Genomic DNA, 21532 nt, shown 5'->3' with positions numbered 1-21532 from the left:
GAACCCACCTGCACTTTCAACCACATGATTGTACTGATATTGATGCGATTGTAGATCCTTTCATCAATATGACTGATGAAGGTCTGAGTGAGGCAATGAAAGGGATTAAAGTGGAAATGGCTGAACTGAGATGATGTAAATTACACTCCCATCCATTGAGACAGTAAATTCACATGTTACATTACTGTTTATACATTTTCATATCTTATGGTTTCACAGATACAAAAGAAAATGTATGACAATGTCAGATAAATGCACAGAGTTAAATAATGACAGCATGGAAATATACAGAGATTGTAAAGTTATGAAAAAAAAGGAAATCCCCAGAAAACAACAAATAAGACTGATTGCTAATTCACTGTGGGTAAGTACAAGGAACTCACAAGCTGTCCATCTATGCTGCAGCTACATATACGACCAATCTTTAGATCACTCATTAAACATCTCTCAGGTTAACAAAACAGAAAGGAAATTTGCCTAAAAGAAGCAACAGATGATATTTATGTGTCATTTTTAAATGTTTCTATCAAGATAAACCAGTGTGTTTTTCTTTGTGATGGAGGACCTGACAGAGATTGGACAGGCTAGGACTTTATTCCTTTGGAATGAGGGAGATTGATGAGTGACCTTATGGAGATAGATAAAATCGTGATGGGTTTTCATAGGGTGAACACACAGTCTTTGTCCCAGGAAAGGGGAACTAAAAAGCAGAGGGCATGGGATTAAGTTGAGAGTTGAAATATTTAAAAGGGGCTAAGGGGCAATTTTTTTCATGCAGAAGGTGATACATTTATGGACTAAGACACCAAAGAAAGAGGTTGAGGCAGGTACAATAACATTGAAAAGACATTTGGATAAGTACATGGATAAGGGGGTTTAGAGGGATATCAGCCCAATGTGAGAAATTGAGACTAACTTAATGGGCTCCATGGTTGCAACAAAGTTCCTGTTTGCAAGTGGTATTACTCCACGATTATAAGACTTTCCTACTTTACAATCAGATCAATTGGTGTTAATTCTGCACCTATTATCAACAGAACACAGAGTGAATGGTGAAATGGTTTCCCTTTGACTTGTATAGGTGGGTGAACGAACCACCGATAATCAGGATGCTGATGTCGAGGTGATCCTTCCAGCTGAGCTATCTGAGAGAGCTGAAGAGCAACAGAATGACCTTTCAAGGCTCATTTTCACTGTATTTAATGAGAGCGAACTGTTTGAGGTAAATTGTTCAAAAGTGTCATTGTAGTCTGTATAAATTTACACTTGAAATGAAATGAGATTGTTGTCAGCCTACGTTGCTACCATTTAGTTGTAAAGGGCCAGGTGCCTGTGGTGGTCAGTCCTCAGTTTGAATGATTTTCTCCCGTGACCTCACCACCTCCCATGTTAATGCCTTTCCTTGTGGTTCCTGGTTGGGCCGGGCTGAAGTAAACTCTGAAACAATGTGATTCTGGATCTCAGTCTAATTTGTGATGGTCCACCAGAGTCAGAGGAGCAAATTTGGCCAGAGGTATTGGGCAAAATATAGTCCAAAGTTAAAAATCTCTAAAAATAGTGAAAATTGTGAAAAATATCTGATGCTTTGTTCTTCAACATTGCACCTTGCTGAAAGGACTCTTGGTTTATTTCTCTGTAGGACAAAAATAATAACACACTATTAAGTGACCAAGTGTTTGGAATTACTGTGGGAAACACAAGCATTCAGAATTTAACGAGTGGTGTGACTATTAAGATTAATCATGGCAAAAATATGAAAGTAAGTATTTTGACAATAATTCAGAAAAAAATCTTTCTAGTGGTGAGTGGTGGTAAAAATCTTCTGAGGTGTATATATTTCAATGCTCGGAGTATTGCGGAGAAGGCGGATGAGTTGAGGGCGTGGATTGACACGTGGAATTATGATGTTGTAGCAATTAGTGAAACTTGGCTACAGGAGGGGCAGGACTGGCAGCTTAATATTCCAGGGTTCCGATGTTTCAGATGTGATTGAGGCAGAGGAATGAAAGTTGGGGGAGTAGCATTGCTTGTTAGGGAAAATATTACAGCAGTGCTCAGGCAGGACAGATTAGAGGGCTTGTCGACTGAGTCCTTATGGGTGGAGCTGAGAAACAGGAAAGGTATGGCCACATTAGTGGGATTGTATTACAGACCACCCAATAGTCAACGAGACTTGGAAGAGCAAATCTGCAGAGAGATAGCAGGCAACTGCAGGAAACATAAAGTTGTGGTGGTAGGGGATTTTAATTTTCCATACATTGATTGGGACTCCCATACTGTTAGGGGTCTAGATGGTTTAGAGTTTGTAAAATGTGTTCAGGAAAGTTTTCTAAATCAACATATAGAGGGACTAACTAGAGGGGATGAAATATTGGATCTCCTGTTAGGTAACGAATTAGGGCAAGTGACAGAAGTCTGTGTAGGGGAGCACTTTGGTTCCAGTGATCATAACACCATTAGTTTCAATTTGATCATGGACAAGGATAGATCTGGTCCTAGGGTTGAGGTTCTGAACTGGAAGAAGGCCAAATTTGAAGAAATGAGAAAGGATCTAAAAAGCGTGGATTGGGACAGGTTGTTCTCTGGCAAAGATGTGATTGGTAGGTGGGAAGCCTTCAAAGGGGAAATTTTGAGAGTGCAGAGTTTGTATGTTCCTGTCAGGATTAAAGGCAAATTGAATAGGAATAAAGAACCTTGATTCTCAAGGGATATTGCAACTCTGATAAAGAAGAAGAGGAAGTTGTATGAAATGTATAGGAAACAGGAGGTAAATCAGGTGTTTGAGGAGTATAAGTGCAAGAAAATACTTAAGAAAGAAATCAGGAGGGCTAAAAGAAGACATGAGGTTGCCTTGGCAGTCAAAGTGAAGAATAATCCAAAGAGCTTTTACAAGTATATTAAGAGCAAAAGGATTGTAAGGGATAAAATTGGTCCTCTTGAAGATCAGAGTGGTCGGCTTTGTGCGGAACCAAAGGAAATGGGGGAGATCTTAAATAGGTTTTTTGCGTCTGTATTTACTAAGGAAGCTGGCATGAAATCTATGGAATTGAGAGAATCAAGTAGTGAGACCATGGCAACTGCACAGATTGAAAAGGAGGAGGTGCTTGCTGTCTTGAGGAAAATTAAAGTGGATAAATCCCCGGGACCTGACAGAGTGTTCCCTCGGACCTTGAAGGAGACTAGTGTTGAAATTGCGGGGGCCCTGGCAGAAATATTTAAAATGTCGCTGTCTACGGGTGTAGTGCCGGAGGATTGGAGAGTGGCTCATGTTGTTCCGTTGTTTAAAAAAGGATCGAAAAGTAATCCGGGAAATTATAGGCCGGTGAGTTTAACGTCAGTAGTAAGTTATTGGAGGGAGTACTAAGAGACAGAATCTACAAGCATTGGATAGGCAGGGGCTTATTAGGGAGAGTCAACATGGCTTTGTGCGTGGTAGGTCATGTTTGACCAATCTGTTGGAGTTTTTCGAGGAGGTTACCAGGAAAGTGGATGAAGGGAAGGCAGTGGATATTGTCTACATGGACTTCAGTAAGGCCTTTGACAAGGTCCCGCATGGGAGGTTAGTTAGGAAAATTCAGTCGCTAGGTATACATGGAGAGGTGATAAATTGGATTAGACATTGGCTCGATGGAAGAAGCCAGAGAGTGGTGGTAGAGAATTGCTTCTCTGAGTGGAGGCCTGTGACTAGTGGTGTGCCACAGGGAACAGTGCTGGGTCCTTTGTTATTTGTCATCTATATCAATGATCTGGATGATAATGTGGTAAATTGGATCAGCAAGTTTGCTGATGATACAAAGATTGGAGGTGTAGTGGACAGTGAGGAAGGTTTTCAGAGCCTGCAGAGGGACTTGGACCATCTGGAAAAATGGGCTGAAAAATGGCAGATGGAGTTTAATACTGACAAGTGTGAGGTATTGCACGTTGGAAGGACAAACCAACGTAGAACATACAGGGTTAATGGTAAGGCACTGAGGAGTGCAGTGGAACAGAGGGATCTGGGAATACAGATACAAAATTCCCTAAAAGTGTCGTCACAGGTAGATAGGGTCGTAAAGAGATCTTTTGGTACATTGGCCTTTATTAATCGAAGTATTGAGTATAAGAGCTGGAATGTTATGATGAGGTTGTATAAGGCATTGGTGAGGCCGAATCTGGAGTATTGTGTTCAGTTTTGGTCACCAAATTACAGGAAGGATATAAATAAGGTTGAAAGAGTGCAGAGAAGGTTTACAAGGATGTTGCCAGGACTTGAGAAACTCAGTTACAGAGAAAGGTTGAATAGGTTAGGACTTTATTCCCTGGAGCGTAGAAGAATGAGGGGAGATTTGATAGAGGTATATAAAATTATGATGGGTATAAATAGAGTGAATGCAAGCAGGCTTTTTCCACTGAGGCAAGGGGAGAAAAAAAACCAGAGGACATGGGTTAAGGGTGAGGGAGGAAAAGTTTAAAGGGAACATTGGGAGGGGGGCTTCTTCACACAGAGAGTGGTGGGAGTATGGAATGAGCTGCCAGACGAGGTGGTAAATGCGGGTTCTTTTTTAACATTTAAGAATAAATTGGACAGATACATGGATGGGAGGTGTATGGAGGGATATGGTCCGTGTGCAGGTCAGTGGGACTAGGCAGAAAATGGTTTGGCACAGCCAAGAAGGGCCAAAAGGCCTGTTTCTGTGCTGTAGTTTCTATTGATTCTATGGTTCTAGAATGATGAAAGGTCTTACAGTCAATTAAAGTTTATTTCTTTATTACCCAGACAGAGACTATAACAACCCACATGGTTTTGTACAGTATTTCTACTCAGAATGTTCAGCTAAGTCAAAACATTAACCACCCTGGCTAATTATTTAATTTACACATTTAATTCATTCTATCAAAACAACCTGTAAACAGCTCCTTTGTATTAATAAAATTAATAAACCACCTTATAAAAGTCTTGTAATTTGATAGTATTCACCCTGCAGTTTGAGAGGAAGAGATAAACTGAGATACATCAGTATTATAGTGGAGTAAAGGGAATTACAGAGGCACGAGAAACAAGTTGGCCAAAGTTGATTGAAAGGGGTCATTAGCAGGGATGACGGCAGAGCAGCAATGACTGGAGTTTCTGGGGGCAATTCAGAAGGCACAGGAAAGATACATTTCAAAGATGAAGAAGTACTGTAAAGAGAGAATGACACAACCCTGGCTGACAACGGAAGTCAAAGACAGTATAAAGAAAGAGAGAGGGTATATAATATAGCAAAAAATTAGTAGGAAGTTAGAGGATTGAGAAGCTTATGAAAACCAAGAAAAGGCATATGGACAGAAAAGATGAAATGTGAAGGAAAAGAAGCCAAGAAGATAAAACAAAATTCCAAAAGATTCTTCAGATATATAAAGTGTAAAAGTGAAGCAAAAGTGGATATCAGACCATTGGAAGCTGACACTGAAGCGGTATTAATGAAGGACAAAGAAATGGCAGACGAACTTAACAAGTATTTTGCATCAGTCTTCACTGTAGAAGATGTTAGCAGAATGCCTGAAATTCAAAAGTGTCTGGGGAAGAAGTGAGTGCAGTTGTTATTACTAAGAAGAAAGTGCTTGCAAAGCTGAAAGGACTGAAGGTAAAAAGGTCACCTGGACCAGATGGACTACACCCCAGGTTTCAGAAAGAGGTCGCTGAAGAGATTGTGGAGGCATTAGTTATGATCTTTTAAGAATCACTAAATTCTGGAATGTTTCTGGAGGACTGGAAAATTGCAAATTTCACTCTATTCTTCAAGAATGGTGGAGGGGGGGAAGGCAAAAGATTGGAAATTATATGGCAATTAGCCTGACTTCAGTGGTTGGGAAGGTGTTGGAGTGTATTGTTAAGAATGAGGTTTAGGGGTACTTAGAGGCACATGATAAAGTACCCCTAAGTTAGCATGGTTTACTTAAGGGGAAATCTTGCATGACAAATATGTTGGAATTCTTTGAGGAAGTAACAAGCAGGATAGACAAAGGAAAGTCAGTGGATGTTGTTACTTGGACTTTCAGAAGGTCTTTGACAAGGTGCTGCACATGAGGGTGGTTAATAAGGTAGTAGGTACTACAGGAAAGATACCAGCATGGATTGAAGATTGACTGGCAGGAAGCAAAGAGTGGAAATAAAGGAGGCCTTTTCTGGTTGGCTCCCGATGACTAGTGGTTTTCTGCAGGGCTTGATGTTGTGACTGCTTCCTCTCACATTACATGTCAGTGATTTGGATGATGGAATTAATGTTTTGTGGCCATGTTTGCAAATGATACGAAGATAGGTGGAGGGACAGTGAGTGTTGAGGAAACAAAGATTCTGCAGAAAGTATTAGGCAGATTGGAAAAGTAGGCAAATGAAATATAGTCCAGGAAAGTGCGTGGTCATGCACTTTCGTGGGAGGACTAAAAGGCTATTTTCTAAACAGGGAGAAAATTCAAAAAGGGACTTGGGAGCCCTTATACAGGATTCCCTAAAGTTTAACTTGCAATTGAGTTTGTTGTAAGAAAGGCAAATGCAATGTTAGTATTCATTTTGAGAGGACCAGAATAGAAGAGCAAGGATGTAATGCTGAAGACTTATAAGGCTTTGGTTAGACCACACTTAGAATTTTGAGAGCAGTTTTGGGCCCCTTATCTCAGAAAAGATCTGTTGGCATTGGAAAGAGTCCAAAGGAGGTTCACGATAATGATTCTGAGTATGGAAGTGTTTACGTATGAGCAGTGTTTGCTGGATCTGGGCCTGCACTCACTGGAGGTTAGAAGAATGAAGGAGGATCACATTGAAACCTATCAAATATTGAAAGGCGTAAATAAGATGTGGAGAGGGTGTTTACTATCGTGAGTGAATCTAGGACCAGAGGGCACAGCCCAGGAATAGAAGGATGTCCATTTAGGACAGAGATTATGAGGGACTTTAGCCAGACACTAGTGATTTGTGGAATTCATTGTCACAGACAGCTGTGGAGGCCAAGTAATTGAGTATATTTAAAGCAGAGGTTGTTAGGTTCCTAATTAGCAAAGGCATCAAAGGTTACAGGGAGAAGGCAAAAGAATGGGATTGAGAGGGATCATAAATCAACCATGATGGAATGGTGGAATAAACCTGATGGGCCAATGGCCTCATTCTGCTTCAATGTCTTAAGGTCTGATGGTTTTATTTAATTCCCATACATCTGAGCTGTTAAATTAATTTCTATCCGTGCACATTATTATTAATGCATTGTTAACATTAACATACTCAAATTGATATGAATCAGTTCGGGTGCAGTTTGAGGCTCCAATTCTGATACTTCAGTGCAGTAAAGCAGGAACAATATGACAGCACTGAACAAGACATCTAATTCCACTTTATAATTGCATTGGGTGGGATGAAGTTAGAGAGATACATCAAAGAAACAAGTCTTTTGCCCAACCAAGTCTGCACCAATCATCAACTATTCCACATTTCTCCTATATTTTGTCCTTCCCACATTCTCAGTAGCTCACCCCCATCTGGCCTGCACAGACAGGAACCTCCAGTCTCCAACCAGCTAACAGGACTCACCTGTCACTCATTTCCAACTCATTACCTGCAGCCTATTTAAACCCAGCACTCATCCCCTGTCCTTGTTCACCCATCAAACTAGCCAGCCTCATCCTGTTGCTCCCATATTCTGTTTCCTTGGTGTGTTAAGTATCAGTTCTCTCTTGTTTTGTGGCTCCTCATGGCCTGTTATTTTGTAGTTCATTAGTACAATATCATTTACTGCTAAATCGTCTCCACCACTCTGCTTTTGGGTCAAGCCTCCTCTGCATTTCCTGGCCACCTCCAGATTCTACAACACACGTGAAGACATAGTAAATTTACAAAGGCCAATTAATCTGCCAACCAGCACGTGATTGGAATGTAGGAGGACACCTGAGCACCTGGTGGAAATATACATGGTCGGAGATGGAACCTGCAAACTCTACACAGAGAGTACCTGGGGCCAGATTCAAACCCAGGTATCTGGAGCTGTGGGGCAGCAGTTCTACTGTGCCACCCCTGATAGAACTCCAACTCTGAGATTCACCATTAGTATTTTGAGAACTTCTCTCAATTTTTTCAGACTTTTTTGAATTTGTTTTCTGTCTTTCAACAACATCAGAAGGTAACATTATTGCTGATCTTTACATCACAGTAAAAAGAGTTAAGCAGACAAATGGGACAGCTCAGTTGTACAGTCTTATCAATCAACAGTTTAGATCTGTTGTAGCACTAGGACTCTTTTGTACAGACCCTGGTGCCCACAATGGTACATACATTGCTGAACAGTCATTGCAACAGGTTTCTGGTAACACACAAACTAACTAACTAATATAAATCCATATATTTCAGAATGGATCACATCGATGTGTATTCTTGTTTGAAAATAACAACGGTAAGCTGAAAACCAGTTCAAAAATTTCAGTCAGTGTTGGAAACCACACTTACAGTGTAATCTTTAGACCTTGAATTAACGTTACAGAAAACATCTCAGACTCCTGGAATTCCACGGGCTGTAAGACAACAGTTGAGGGTCATCAAACCATTTGTGTGTGTGACCACCTCACCTTCTTTGCTGTGCTGCTGGTAGGTTTTATACTTGTTGTCCCACTGCCCCCAAGATAAGGATAACAGTGTGTCTGTCACCTGTAGAAGGCATAACTGTCTGTCCCTTTATCTTTCATTGACTTATATCGTTCATTTCTCCAGCACACAACAGACTATTCAGTCGAATTCTGATTTCACCACCCAGAACTCATTTACACCAACCTATAATAATCTCATTATTTTCTCCCCATAACCCCCCAAATCCCCCCAGATTCTCCCCATGTGCCCTAAAACTCCCCCAGGTCCTACATACTCACCTACACATTGGGGTAATTTGCAGTATCCAACTAACCTACCAACCTGCAGGACCTTGGGACAAGGGAGGAAACCAGAGGGACCAGTAGAAACCCATGTGGCCTCAGGAAGAGCATGTAAAATTCACACAGACAGTACTCAAGGTCAGGATTGCACCTGGGTCACTACAGCTACCAGACAGAGGATCTGCTAGCTCTGCCACTGAGCTGCTCTCTTCCTTCTTTTCAACACTTCATCTTCAGCCAGTCCTGTTTGTCCTTCAAAGTCCTCAAGGTCAGCTGCTTCACCAAGTCACCCTGTGTAAGTCTCCTCACCACATTGCACACATAATCAATCTCCCTTCCCTGGTCAGGATGAAGTCATTCCAGTTCTGAGAATTGGCACCTACATGGTTAATGGTACAGCAAATGTATGCACTTGGCGGGTAACATGAGCAGCTCTGTGCCCCTGTTCAGTAATGGGCACAGCAGTGATCATGGAGTCATACAGCAAGGAAACATAAATCTTGTGCTTCGTAATACTGACACATAACTGTGTGCCAAGTACGTTGGTAGGAAAACAGACCCATTTAAAAAAGTAACTCAACTTCCTGTTTGCCTCCGAACTCATTGATGTACAATCCCCTGTGAAATCAATGCAGTCTAACAACCTGTGCAAACCTTGTCCTGGTCGAGAATTCAAGTGATGATTCTCAACTGCAGGAACAGGGAACCTTAAAAAAGATTGGGGTGTATCTGTAGACACTGCACCAGATGGCAGTGATAGATTCCATGTGTCCCCTTGTGTGACCAAACTATTCACTGAGAGATGTGGCCTCATTTCAGCATGAACAGCAGATGTGTTCAGATCCGCTGTCTGGGACGCCTATTTCCTGAGAATAGTTCAAGTTTACATCAGACGCATTTCAGGCATTGTTAATTTTCAACCAAATTTATTTTCAAAAATTTAAATTACCTCCAGGAATAGACAAATTAGACTGAGAACAGGTTTAATCATTGCTCACAATCACCATTATTTCTCAAAGGATTTACGCCTGGACAACAACACGTTGGATGAAAAAGATGTGATATCATTAACGTACATCACAGTGACTGGCTGTGCAATCTCTGCTGTCTTCTCAGCCATCACAGTATTCCTTTACTGTGCAATGAGGTGAGTGACCCCATCCAGTGAGTTCTGTGGGAGTATCACTGATCAGACTGCACCCTGTCGTAACCTCAGTCCACACAGCAGCTTGTGTGTTTCACAGATCAGTCTCTTCTGTGAACCTTCTAATTATCTCTGCGTGGAGCAGTAAAGAAATGAACACTGATTATTCATCACTCATACTGTTACTAACTATCTCTACAAGTTACCCAACAATGACCCTGACACTAACTACAGATTACCCAGCTCCAACACTACTTTACCAACCAGTTGACAGCTAAGCTGATTCCTTTACAACACAGGGGTGTTGACAGTGGTGTCCTCAGTGTTAAAAGCTGAATGCTCATTACTTACTGGATGCACGACGTTAATTGAGGTAATTTGCATCGGAATAAGGTTACTTCCGATGGCATACTCCTTGTGTTCCATTGCCTGTAACCCAGCTGTGCCCCCCTTTCCTGGGTCACTGTTAAACCAAAGGGGTGATCGATTCCCTTACCACCTGGCTCCTGATTCCAGTGTGGATCCACAAAGCACAACAAAAGCCTCGGTGATAGCTCCAGGCGTGCTGATGAAGCGTTTCAGTGTGTGAAGCAGTCTGGAGGAGCTCGGCACCACAGTGGCTCGTGGTCACTGCACTCTACAGAATGCAGCTCAGCCTCTCAAATCAGAGAGTCTCAAAGGGCTGGGGACCACGAGCAGAGGGAGCAAGGGAGGGAGAGGAGAAAAGGGGGAGAAGCAGGGGAGGAGAGGAAGCAATGGCAGGAGAAGGAGAAGGGAAGAGTGGCAGGAAAAGGACATTCAGAGTCAGTGCTGAGAGATGTTTTGTGCCTGGAATTCAGACTGTCCCTTCTGTAAACACAGTTCTGAATCCTGGTTCTCCATGCCACCACCGTTCCCACAGTAACTTCCCTCTTGTTCTGACAGTCACCAAGCCCTTTGAAAATGACTAAAATGGTTGTGTGAAGCTGAATTGTCTGTTTCCATGTAATATTATCTCAGTAGGATCAGAAAGGTTCTTGAAGTATGACTGTAGTTCACAATGTTGGTATCTGGTTGTCTCTTTGTTTTAGGAAAAATAAAGGTGATCATACCACCCAGATCCACATTAACCTCTGCATTGCTTGCTTTCTACTGAATACGAGTTTCCTGACCAATGAGTGGATTAGTAAGTTGATGGTTGATGGTCTCTGTAAGACGATCGCTGTGTTCCTTCACTATTCATTATTGTGCACTTTAACATGGATGGCAATTGAAGGACTTCATCTCTACTTGATGCTGATCAAAGTGTTCAACATCTATGTCAAACTCTACATACAAAAACTGGCTTTGATGAGTTGGGGTGAGTGTCAGGTCATTTACAGTATTTCACTTTCTCTTGAACACTCGGTGCTTTATACATTGGACATCAGTTGGTCCAGTAGAATTTTTTTTCTAAATATTACAAGATGGACAGGTGCCTGATGCCAATTGGGCATTGGTACTCCTAAACACAGCACCATCATGAGACCTACATATCTCCCATTTCTGGAGCTGGTGTCAGTTATAAAATTATAAGCCCTAACTAACTTCATTTCATGAAAGGTGCTACTTGCTACTGAGTTGCTCCAAACATTAGTCCTTCATTCTCTTGTTCTGCATTTTGTTTCCTATCATTGTATCATTACTGGTAATAGTGCAATGTTCAGAGAGGAAAGCTGATTGACATCATTGCCTGCTGTCATCCGACCATATCCTTGCCTTGGGTTCTGTGTTTCAGCTCCTTCCCACTCATGTCAATATTTTTTCTCTCTCTCCTGAGATTCTGACACTGTTTTGTTTGAGATTTATTTATTTATTTATTTATTTATTATTCTCTTCCCCCTCTCCCTCCCAACAGTTTTTCCCTAACATCTTCTCTGCAAGTTCTAACATTTTTCTATTTACCCTACTGCAAAGATAGTGAAGGGAGAGGTGTCTATTTGGTGCACATTCCCATTATAACACAGGCAAAGCTGAAGAAGATTTTCAGTTCCTCAGCCTTGTTCCCAGATGTAACTCTTCTACCATAGGAATTCCATGATCTTGACTCAGGAATTGTGTGATCAGACATATCATCACCTATTTCTATATTAATGACCCTGTCTCCAGGAATTTGAAATAGATCCAAGATTGGACAAGAACTTTTGGGCACATCTAACCCATTTTTGTTGAGATTGTGGTCTGCGTCACGTAACGGCCCATCATTCAACAGTAACTGGGGCTGAATTATGACTGTCACTGGGGAATTTGCAAGAATAATCCAATTTCAAAGTTTGGTGCCAAATCAACAATACATTTAAAGTATGATTTTTAAATGTTATTATTCTTCATCTTTCATCTGCTATTCCTGGACATGGATTGAATGCAATAATTGGAAAATAATTCATCACAATGCCAAACCTCCAATCGATAAAGCAATTACAGCTTAATATTCTCAACAGCATACATAGTGAATTATAAGTGATGACAACAGGATGAATACGTGTCATTTTCTTCTATTGACAGGCATCCCTGCTGTGGTGGTGTCTTTGTGCATTGCAGTGGACAAGAACAATTATGGACGGTTTCAAATCAAAACGCAGGACATTCACAGCTCTGTTTCCATGTAGGTCTTGTTAACCATGCCAACAGCAATAATGTTGATATTTATCTCCGTGCTCAGTCTGTGACTAGAATTTCAGCTGAGCTAGATGTGCATCGAGCCAAACAGGCAAGGGTGCTCTGAGGTTCTGAGCCAGCTGACATTGGGCATTAGATAGTGGGAAACAGGTTCAGATTAGCTATGTTGTCCCCAACAATCAAACATCCCACGGGCACTTTTTATCATGGAGAGACATTGGAGGGTGACCAGTAGGCCGGTAAAGCATCAACATCCTTTGGATAGAGTTAGAGTTTATTCTTCAGTAACTCAGTATTAGATGGAGAAACATCATACCATGTTTGCCATTTCCTTTCCATGGACAAAGGAGTGTCCCGGGCGACACCTCTCTCTGTACTGTTTGTGCCCAACTGCCGACCCCTCCTGGCCGTGTGTTACTGTCCCGGGCGACACCTCTCTCTGTACTGTTTGTGCCCAACTGCCGACCCCTCCTGGCCGTGTGTTACTGTCCCAGGCGACACCTCTCTCTGTACTGTCTGGGCCCAACTGCCGACCCCTCCTGGCCATGTGTGTTACTGTCCCAGGCAACACCTCTCTCTGTACTGTCTGGGCCCAACTGCCGACCCCTCCTGGCCGTGTGTTACTGTCCCGGGCGACACCTCTCTCTGTACTGTCTGGGCCCAACTGCCGACCCCTCCTGGCCATGTGTGTTACTGTCCCAGGCGACACCTCTCTCTGTACTGTCTGGGCCCAACTACCGACCCCTCCTGGCCGTGTGTTACTGTCCCAGGCGACACCTGTCGCTGTACTTGTTTTCTTTTCTCCTCCTGGCTCCACTGCTGGCACTCTCCAAAGCCTCTTCCACAAACGTTTCCTCAAAAGCAACCCCCCCCCCCCCAGCAGAACAGAAACTCATGAAGATGATTGCTCTGTACATCTGTACATTCTCTCTCTGTTGGCAGAAATGAGGGAGCTGCCCGAGATAAGGAAAGGATGATGTTTGCCTTCAGAGCTTGAGCTCCAGTGCTGTCTGTGTTTACTTTACACAATTTCCCCGTAAACTTTCAAGTTTCCACTGCGTGCGCCAATTATCTCCCACTTCACACAGACCTGGGGGTCATAAGACCATAAGATACAGGAGCTGAGGTAGGCCATTCAGCCCATCGAGTCTGCTCCGCCATTCAATCATGGGCTGATCCAATTCTTCCAGTCATCCCCCCTCCCCTGCCTTCTCCTCATACCCTTTGATGCCCTGGCTAATCAAGAACATATCTATCTCCACCTTAAATACACCCAATGACTTGGCCTCCACAGCAACTCATGGCAACAAATTCCACAGATTTACCACCCTCTGACTAAAGTTATTTCTCCACATCCCAATTCTAAAAGGACGTCCTTCAATCCTGAAGTTGTGCCCTCTTGTCCTAGAATCCCCTACCATGGAATTTTAACTTCGCCATATCCAAAGTGTTTAGGCCTTTTAACATTCTGAATATTTCTGTGAGACCCCCCCCCCCCTTCATTCTCCTGAACTCCAGGGAATACAGCCCAAGAGTTGCCAGACATTCCTCATACGGTAACCCTTTCATTCCTGGAATCATTCTCGTGAATTTTCTCTGAACCCTCTCCAATGTCATTATATCCTTTCTAAAATAAGGAGCCCAAAACTGCACACTATACTCCTTGTGGTCTCACGAGTACCTTATAGAGCCTCAACTTCACATCCCTGCTCTTATATTCTGTACCTCTAGAAATGAATGCCAATATTGCATTTGCCTTCTTCACAACCGACTCAACCTAGTGGTTAACCTTTAGGGTATTTTGCACAAGGACTCCTAAGTCCCTTTGCATCTCTGCATTTTGAAATCTCTCCCCATCTAAATAATAGTCTGCCCATTTATTTCTTCCACCAAAGTGCATGACCATACACTTTCCAACACTGTATTTCATTCGCCACTTCTTTGCCCATTCCCCTAAACTATCTAAGTCTCTCTGCAGGCTCTCTATTTCCTCAACACTACCCGCTCCTCCACCTATCTTTGTATCATCGGCAAATTTAACCACAAATCCATTAATATCGTAGTCCAAATCATTGACATACATTGTAAAAAGCAGCGGTCCCAACACCGACCCCTGTGGAGCTCCACTGGTAACTGACAGCCAGCCAGAATAGGATCCCTTTATTCCCACTCTCTGTTTTCTGCCGATCAGTCAATGCTCCACCCATGCTAGTAACTTCCCTGTAATTCCATGGGCTCTTATCTTGCTAAGCAGCCTCATGTGCTGCACCTTGTCAAAGGCCTTCTGCAAATCCAAGTACACCACATCTACTGCATCTCCTTTGTCTATCCTGCTTGTAATTTCCTCAAAGAATTGCAGTAGGTTTGTCAGGCAGGATATTCCTTTCAGGAAACCATGCTGTTTTGGCCTATCTTGTCATGCGCCTCCAGGTACTCTGTAATCTCATTCCTAACAATCAATTCCAACAACTTCCCAACCACTGACGTTAGGCTAGCAGGTCTATAATTTCCTTTCTGCTGCCTCCCACCCTTTCTTAAATAGAGGAGTAACATTTGCAATTTTGCAGTCATCCGGTACAATGCCAGGATCTATTGAGTCTTGAAAGATCATCGTTAATTCCTCCGCAATCTCTCCAGCTACTTCCTTCAGAACCCGAGGGCGCATTCCATCAGGTCCAGGAGATTTATCCACCCTCAGACCATCAAGCTTCCTGAGCACCTTCTCAGTCGTAATTTTCGCTGCACAAATTTCACTTCCCTGACACTCTTGAATGTCCGGTGTACTGCAGATGTCTTCCACTGTGAAGACTGATGCAAAATACGCATTCAGTTCCTTTGCTATTTCTGCATCTCTCATTTCCAGTATCTCCAGCGTCATTCTGTATTGGTCCTATATCTACCCTCGACTCTCTTTTACTCTTTATATACTTAAAAAAGCTTTTAGTATCTTCTTCGATATTAGTCGCCAGCTTCCTCTCGTATTTTATCTTTTCCTTCCGAATGACCTTCTTAGTTTCCTTCTGGAAGTTTTTAAAAGCTTCCCAATCCTCTGTCTTCCCACTAGCTCTGACTTCCTTGTATGCCCTCTCTTTTGCTTTTACTTTGGCTCTGACTTCACTTGTCAGCCACAGGAGTGTCCTTCTTCCCTTTGAAAATTTCTTCTTATTTGGAATATATCTGTTTTGTATTTCCCCTATTTTTCACAGAAACTCCAACCATTGCTGCTCTGCTGTCTTTCCTGCAAATGTCCCTTTCCAGTCAACTTCGGCCAGTTCCCCTCTCATACCATTGTAATTTCCTTTATTCCACTGAAATACCGACACATAGGGTTTTATATTTTCCCTCACAAATTTCAATGTGAACTCGATCATATTGTGATCACTGTTCCATAAGGGTTCCTTGACTTTAAGCTCTCTTATCACCTCCGGATCATTGCACAACACCCAATCCAGCACAGCCAATCCCCTAGTGGGCTTAATAACAAGTTGTTCTAAAAAGCCATCCCTTAGACATTCGATAAATTCTCTCTTGAGGTCCAGTACTGGCCTGGTTTCCCCAATCCACTTTCGTGTTAAAATCCCCCAACGATTATCATGACATTGCCTTTCTGACATACCTTTTCTATCTCCAGCTGTAATTTGTAATCAACATCCTGGCTGCTGTTTGGGTCAGTTGTCTTCTCCAGAAATAAATAATTAGGAGTCTAAACTGACACTTTGTATTATGTGCAATTATTCATCATCAAAATATAGAACATAATAGATGGCAATTCATTGAGAGATACAGGAGGGAAACACACCCTTCTGTTAGCCACCTAATCCTGTAACTCATCTATTATTTAATTCCCTTGCCACCCCACAAGAAGCCCCGAAGTCTACCACTCACTGACACATTCGGAAAGTTACAGTAGCTAATTAACATACCATCCCCACACATCATTGTAATGTGGGAAGAAACTGGAGCACACAAAAGAAGCCTTCGTGGTCACGTGGAGAACATGCAAACTGCACACAAACAGCACCTGAGGTCAGGATTGAACCCGTGTCTCTACATTGCAGTGCCACGGGCCTCTGCAGCTTGTAACGTAGCATAGGGCTTTGAGGTTTCTGGAACACCTGTACTTACTCTACTGTAAAGATGAAGCCACACTCAGGTTGGAGGAACAACACCTTATATTCCGTCTGGGTAGCCTCCAACCTGATGGCATGAACATCGACTTCTCTAACTTCCGCTAAGGCCCCCCTCCCCTCGTACCCCATCCTCCCACATTCCAAAGAGAATTACGGGTTAGGATTAGGGAGTTGTGGGCAGGCTATGTTGGTGCTGGAAATGTGGCAACACTTGCAGGCTGCCTCCTGCACATACAGTACCCGGACAGTATTGGTCATTGACGCAAGCAACACATTTCACTTATCAAGATTCACTTATGTTTCATGTCATTTCCAATACACAAGTGTAAGGGAGGAAATCATTTCGCAATTATTACTTCAGATCTGATGCAGCAAAAAAACCAATAAGATAAAGAACACAATGATAAAAAGCACAATAAAAATGAATACATAAGATAACTAATATACATTGATTTTATGTCTATAAAAGTGATGCTCGGCACAGGCATGTCTGTACATAAGCTGACTGACAGGAAATGATAAATTAGTGGTGGTGGGGCTATGGAGGGGTGTTATAGTGGGTAGAGGTGTTGATCAGCCTTAATGTTTGGAGAGAGTAGCTGCCTTGAGTCTAGTGGTCTTGGCATGAATGCTCTGTAGCCTCCTCCCTGAAGGAAATGGGACAAAACAGTCAATGAGGAGGGTAAGTTACCGATCTTCATGATGTTACTGGCCCTTTTCCGACACTTTTTTTGTATATACATACTTGATGGTGGATAGGCTGGTGGCGGTGATGTGTTGGATCGTTTTAACTACCCGCTGTTCCTGTTCGCCACAGCGTAGCTTCCGTACCATGTAGTGATTTAGCTTGTTAGGATGCTCTGCTGCACATCTGTAGAAGGATGTGAGTATACACGTGCATGGTCCAGCTCCCTTCAGCCTCCTCAGAAAATAGAGGCTTTGTGGAGCTTTCATGATTGTGTGGAATATGTTCTGGGACCTGGATCCAAAGGTAGAAAGTACATTTATTATCAAAGAATGTATAAGTTATACAACCTTGAGATTTCTTTGCTTACAGGCACCCACAAAGTAAGAAAACAGAAACAACCCAATTAAAAAAAATATAAAGACCAACCCCCAGCCCTCTCTGTGCACAGAGAAAGAAAAAAAACACAAATCGTGCAAACAATGGAAGCGAGCAACAAAAACAGCATTCTGAACCAAACTGAGTCCTGAGATCCAAATCTCCAGAGCAGCCCAGAGTAGGCCCAAAGCCTCGGTGTTCAGTTCATCATATTAGCAGGTCAAACACCTCCAAGTTCTCAGACATGAAGCACAGACAGTCTCAAACCCTTAATGTTGCAGAGAGAGGAGCCCCCAGCCTATCTGGGCCAGAGTTTAAATTGTCAGAACAACAGATTGTACCGTGCATTAGGAGCTGTGCTTTGTTGCAGTGAATGCTCCGGTCTTATATTGCACTGCCAAAGAAACCGTTCTTGACCTCTGAATCATTTCGGCACCCAGAACGATCCAACTTCGCCCAACTCATGACACCCTGCCTTTGCAGTCTATGTGGGACGCCATTTAAATTCTCCAAACAGTGGATTATACCTTGCATTGGGACCCAGGCCTAGAATGCGCCACCCAGCGATTCACTAAGGATCTATATTTCACTGTTGAAGAAGCCGTTCTCGACCTCTCCAAGAGCTTGAAACTGCTTGTTGTTTCCAATGCATCACATGTCCACTGTGTTCGGAAAAACGGCACCTCCAGGTAGAAATGAGAAAATTCCCATCTGGCATTCTCTACCCAGACCCCCATTCCAGTACCATAGCCCGTCTCACTCTCTCTATCCTCCTCCACACTCCGTCAGTCCTATACGCACAGGCGGCACTAGTGGATTCTGGATCAGATTCTGAGAGTGAAGCATGGACACCCTACCAACCTATCTCTCATCCGATTAACATCAAAGCCATCGATGGATGTCCTTCGGGATCTTGGATAGTCTGATTGCACACAGAGAACACTACGATTCCATCTGATTCCTTCTGATCGACTAACCCAACATTCCCTTTATCCTGAGTTAGTCTTGGCTGTCCACTCATGATCCTCACTTTGCCTGGTCTTCAGGTGCTCTGCTGAGGTGGGGACCCACTTGCTGGATCATCTGCCTGCAACCTTAGTTGGCCACCCCATAAATCCATGGAAATGGAGAAAGCCCTGAATCTTATCAAACTTGCTCAGGAATATCATGACTGTTACCACACTTACCAGCGATCTGACAGGAAGTCCAGGATCCAGCTACACAAGGCAGAGTGAAGGCCAAAGTCTCTGAGCTTCTTGTCAAGCCTGGAGGGAATTATGGTATTGAATGCTGAACTGTAGTCCAAGAACAGCATTCTCACATAAGCATCCCTCTTTTCCAGATGTGTAAGGACAGTGTGTAGAGCTGTGGCTATTGTGTTATCTGTTGATCGGTTGTGTCGGTAGGCAAATTGTAGGGGGTCCAGTGGGGGTGGTAGCATGCTGCAGATGTAGTCCTTGACCAGCCTCTCAAAGAATTTGCTTATTACTGAGGTGAGTGGAACAGGACGCCAGTTGTTCATACATGTTACCTTGGTCCTTTTAGGTACAGGGGCAATGGTGGATGTTTCGAAGCAGGAGGGCACTCTACACTGGGAGAGGGAGAGAGTAAAGATGTCTGGAAACACACTTGCCAGTTGGGCCGTGCACATCCTGTGTACTCGCTCTGGGATGCCGACTGGTCCCGCAGCCTTGCGACTGTCCACTCGTTGGAAGCACCCGTGTACTTTGGCTTCAGTGATGATCAAGCTGCCAGTCGCATCATAGGTTTCACTCTCCCGGCCTAAAGTTTACCTTGTTGTCTGTTGTGTTTAGTTACTGTTTCCTCTTGTTTTGTAGCCCATGTAGATTGTTATTTTGTGGTTTATTATTAAAGTTAACATTCACTGCTGAATTGTCTCCACCACTCTGCTTTATGGGTCAGGCCTCCTCCACGTTTACTGACACGAATAGGTAGCGATGGACACCTAAGGTTAAATGCCAAATCATGTGACTTAACTTATTGAGCTGAAAAGGAATTTCAGTGGCAAAGAGTAGGAGAAGCATTGTTTCCACTTTAACAAATTCAGTGATGTCGCAGAATCTCCAACAGTTATGAAGAGATGCACAGGAGTGAGAGGTATTAACTGAGTCATGTCACAACCTTGATCACAGTGTCTGCAGAACCAAATAATTAATTGTTGATTTCAGGAAGGAGAAATTGGGGAAACTCATACCAGGGTTTATTAAGGGATCAATAGTGGAAAGGATGAGCAGTTTAAATTCAACATCTCAGAGGCTCTATCTTGAGCCCAACACACTGATAAAATCACAAAGAAGGCACCTGCGTGACTCTGCTTCGTTGAGAGTTTGAGATGTGATAAGTCATAACATTCTTGCAAATTTCTTATCGGTGTACTATGAAGACTACCCTGACTGGTTGCATGGCAATCTGGTATGGAGCCTCCAATAGACAGGATTGCACGAGGCTGCAGATGGTTGTGGACTCTGCCAGTTGCATCACATGCACAATGCCCCCCACTATCTCAAGAGGTGGTGCCTCAGAAAGGTGGTATCCATTACTAAAACCTCTCACTATCGAGACATGCCCCCTTTGTATCACCACCATTGCAGAGGAAGGACAGGAACCTGAAGACCCCCACACAATGCTTTAGGAGCAGCTTCTTCCCTTCACCATCAGATTTCTGAACAGTTTATAAACCCAGGAACACTAGCTCATTATTCATATTTTGCACCATTTATTTTATAACTTATAGTTATTTTTCTTTAGCTCTGTACTGCTACCACAAAACAAATTTCATAACATATGACAGTGACAGTGATAATGAACCTGATTCTAATTTGGATTGTCAGCCATGGTCTCTCCACTCTCTGTCTCTGTACCTGTCTCCAGCCCTCCAAGTTACTGGAGTTTCTCAAGTGCTGGTCTTTTGAAAGTAGTCACTATGCCTCAGCCAGTCACACCTTCTCCTGCATACCAGTTGTCTCTGGAAATCAGTCTCTAACCTCTCTGCATGTCAACCTTTCTCTCTTCCTTTTGAAGCCCTCCTTAAAATCTGTTGACCTCATGCTAGCTGGCCAGCCCCAATAGGTCATCACTTGGTACCAGTTTCTGTCTGTTTCCTGATGGACAAATTGTGTGTTAAACCTGCAGCCCCGAATCTGGCTTTCACCTGGGGCCTGGTGACCCTCTTAGTTATGGCTCAGAATAGGACAGCACACAAAAAAAACTTCTCGTACAACAGTGCTGAATTTCTCAGACAATCTGGTTTCCTCAGGCCTGTTGCAGTGTGCATTGGGGAGCAGTTTGAGTGACAGTTCAACCAATCGCCAGTGAACCAAAAGGGCTTGTTTTGCTGGTGTTGTTTCTTTCTCTATGTTGGCTGTGCGTGGTTCTGAACATTGTGGGCATGCTACGTTGTTGCCAGAATGTGTGATGACTCTTGTGGGCTGCCCCCAGCACATTCTTGAGTTGTGTTAGCTGTTAATGATACATTCAATGTATATGTGGTAAATATATCTAATATATTCTGATCTGAAAATAATTCCAATCTAAAATTTAATTATTCCTGATCTTTATTTGTGGTAACATTTTTCAAAATACTTCCTAGAAATATTTCCCAGTTTGAAAAGCACATAAAGGTCTATCCACCCCCATGTGATTTTTCAACAATAATTGATTTTTACA

General features: G+C 42.9%; 1 protein-coding gene across 1 annotated transcript; it reads left to right on the top strand.

Moving 5' to 3' along the window:
• Positions 1 to 6685: 6685 nt before the first annotated feature.
• Positions 6686 to 19631, top strand: LOC134356593 (adhesion G-protein coupled receptor G2-like). Its single transcript, XM_063067553.1, has 5 exons — positions 6686 to 6754; positions 9891 to 10018; positions 11086 to 11354; positions 12539 to 12638; positions 19391 to 19631. The coding sequence occupies exons 1-5, from the start codon at positions 6686 to 6688 to the stop codon at positions 19629 to 19631; spliced, it is 807 nt and encodes a 268-aa protein (XP_062923623.1).
• The last annotated feature ends 1901 nt before the right edge of the window (positions 19632 to 21532 follow it).

Source organism: Mobula hypostoma, chromosome 14, assembly GCF_963921235.1.
Source record: "Mobula hypostoma chromosome 14, sMobHyp1.1, whole genome shotgun sequence".
Lineage (NCBI taxonomy): Eukaryota > Metazoa > Chordata > Chondrichthyes > Myliobatiformes > Myliobatidae > Mobula > Mobula hypostoma.
This window is presented reverse-complemented; position numbering and strand designations above follow the sequence as displayed.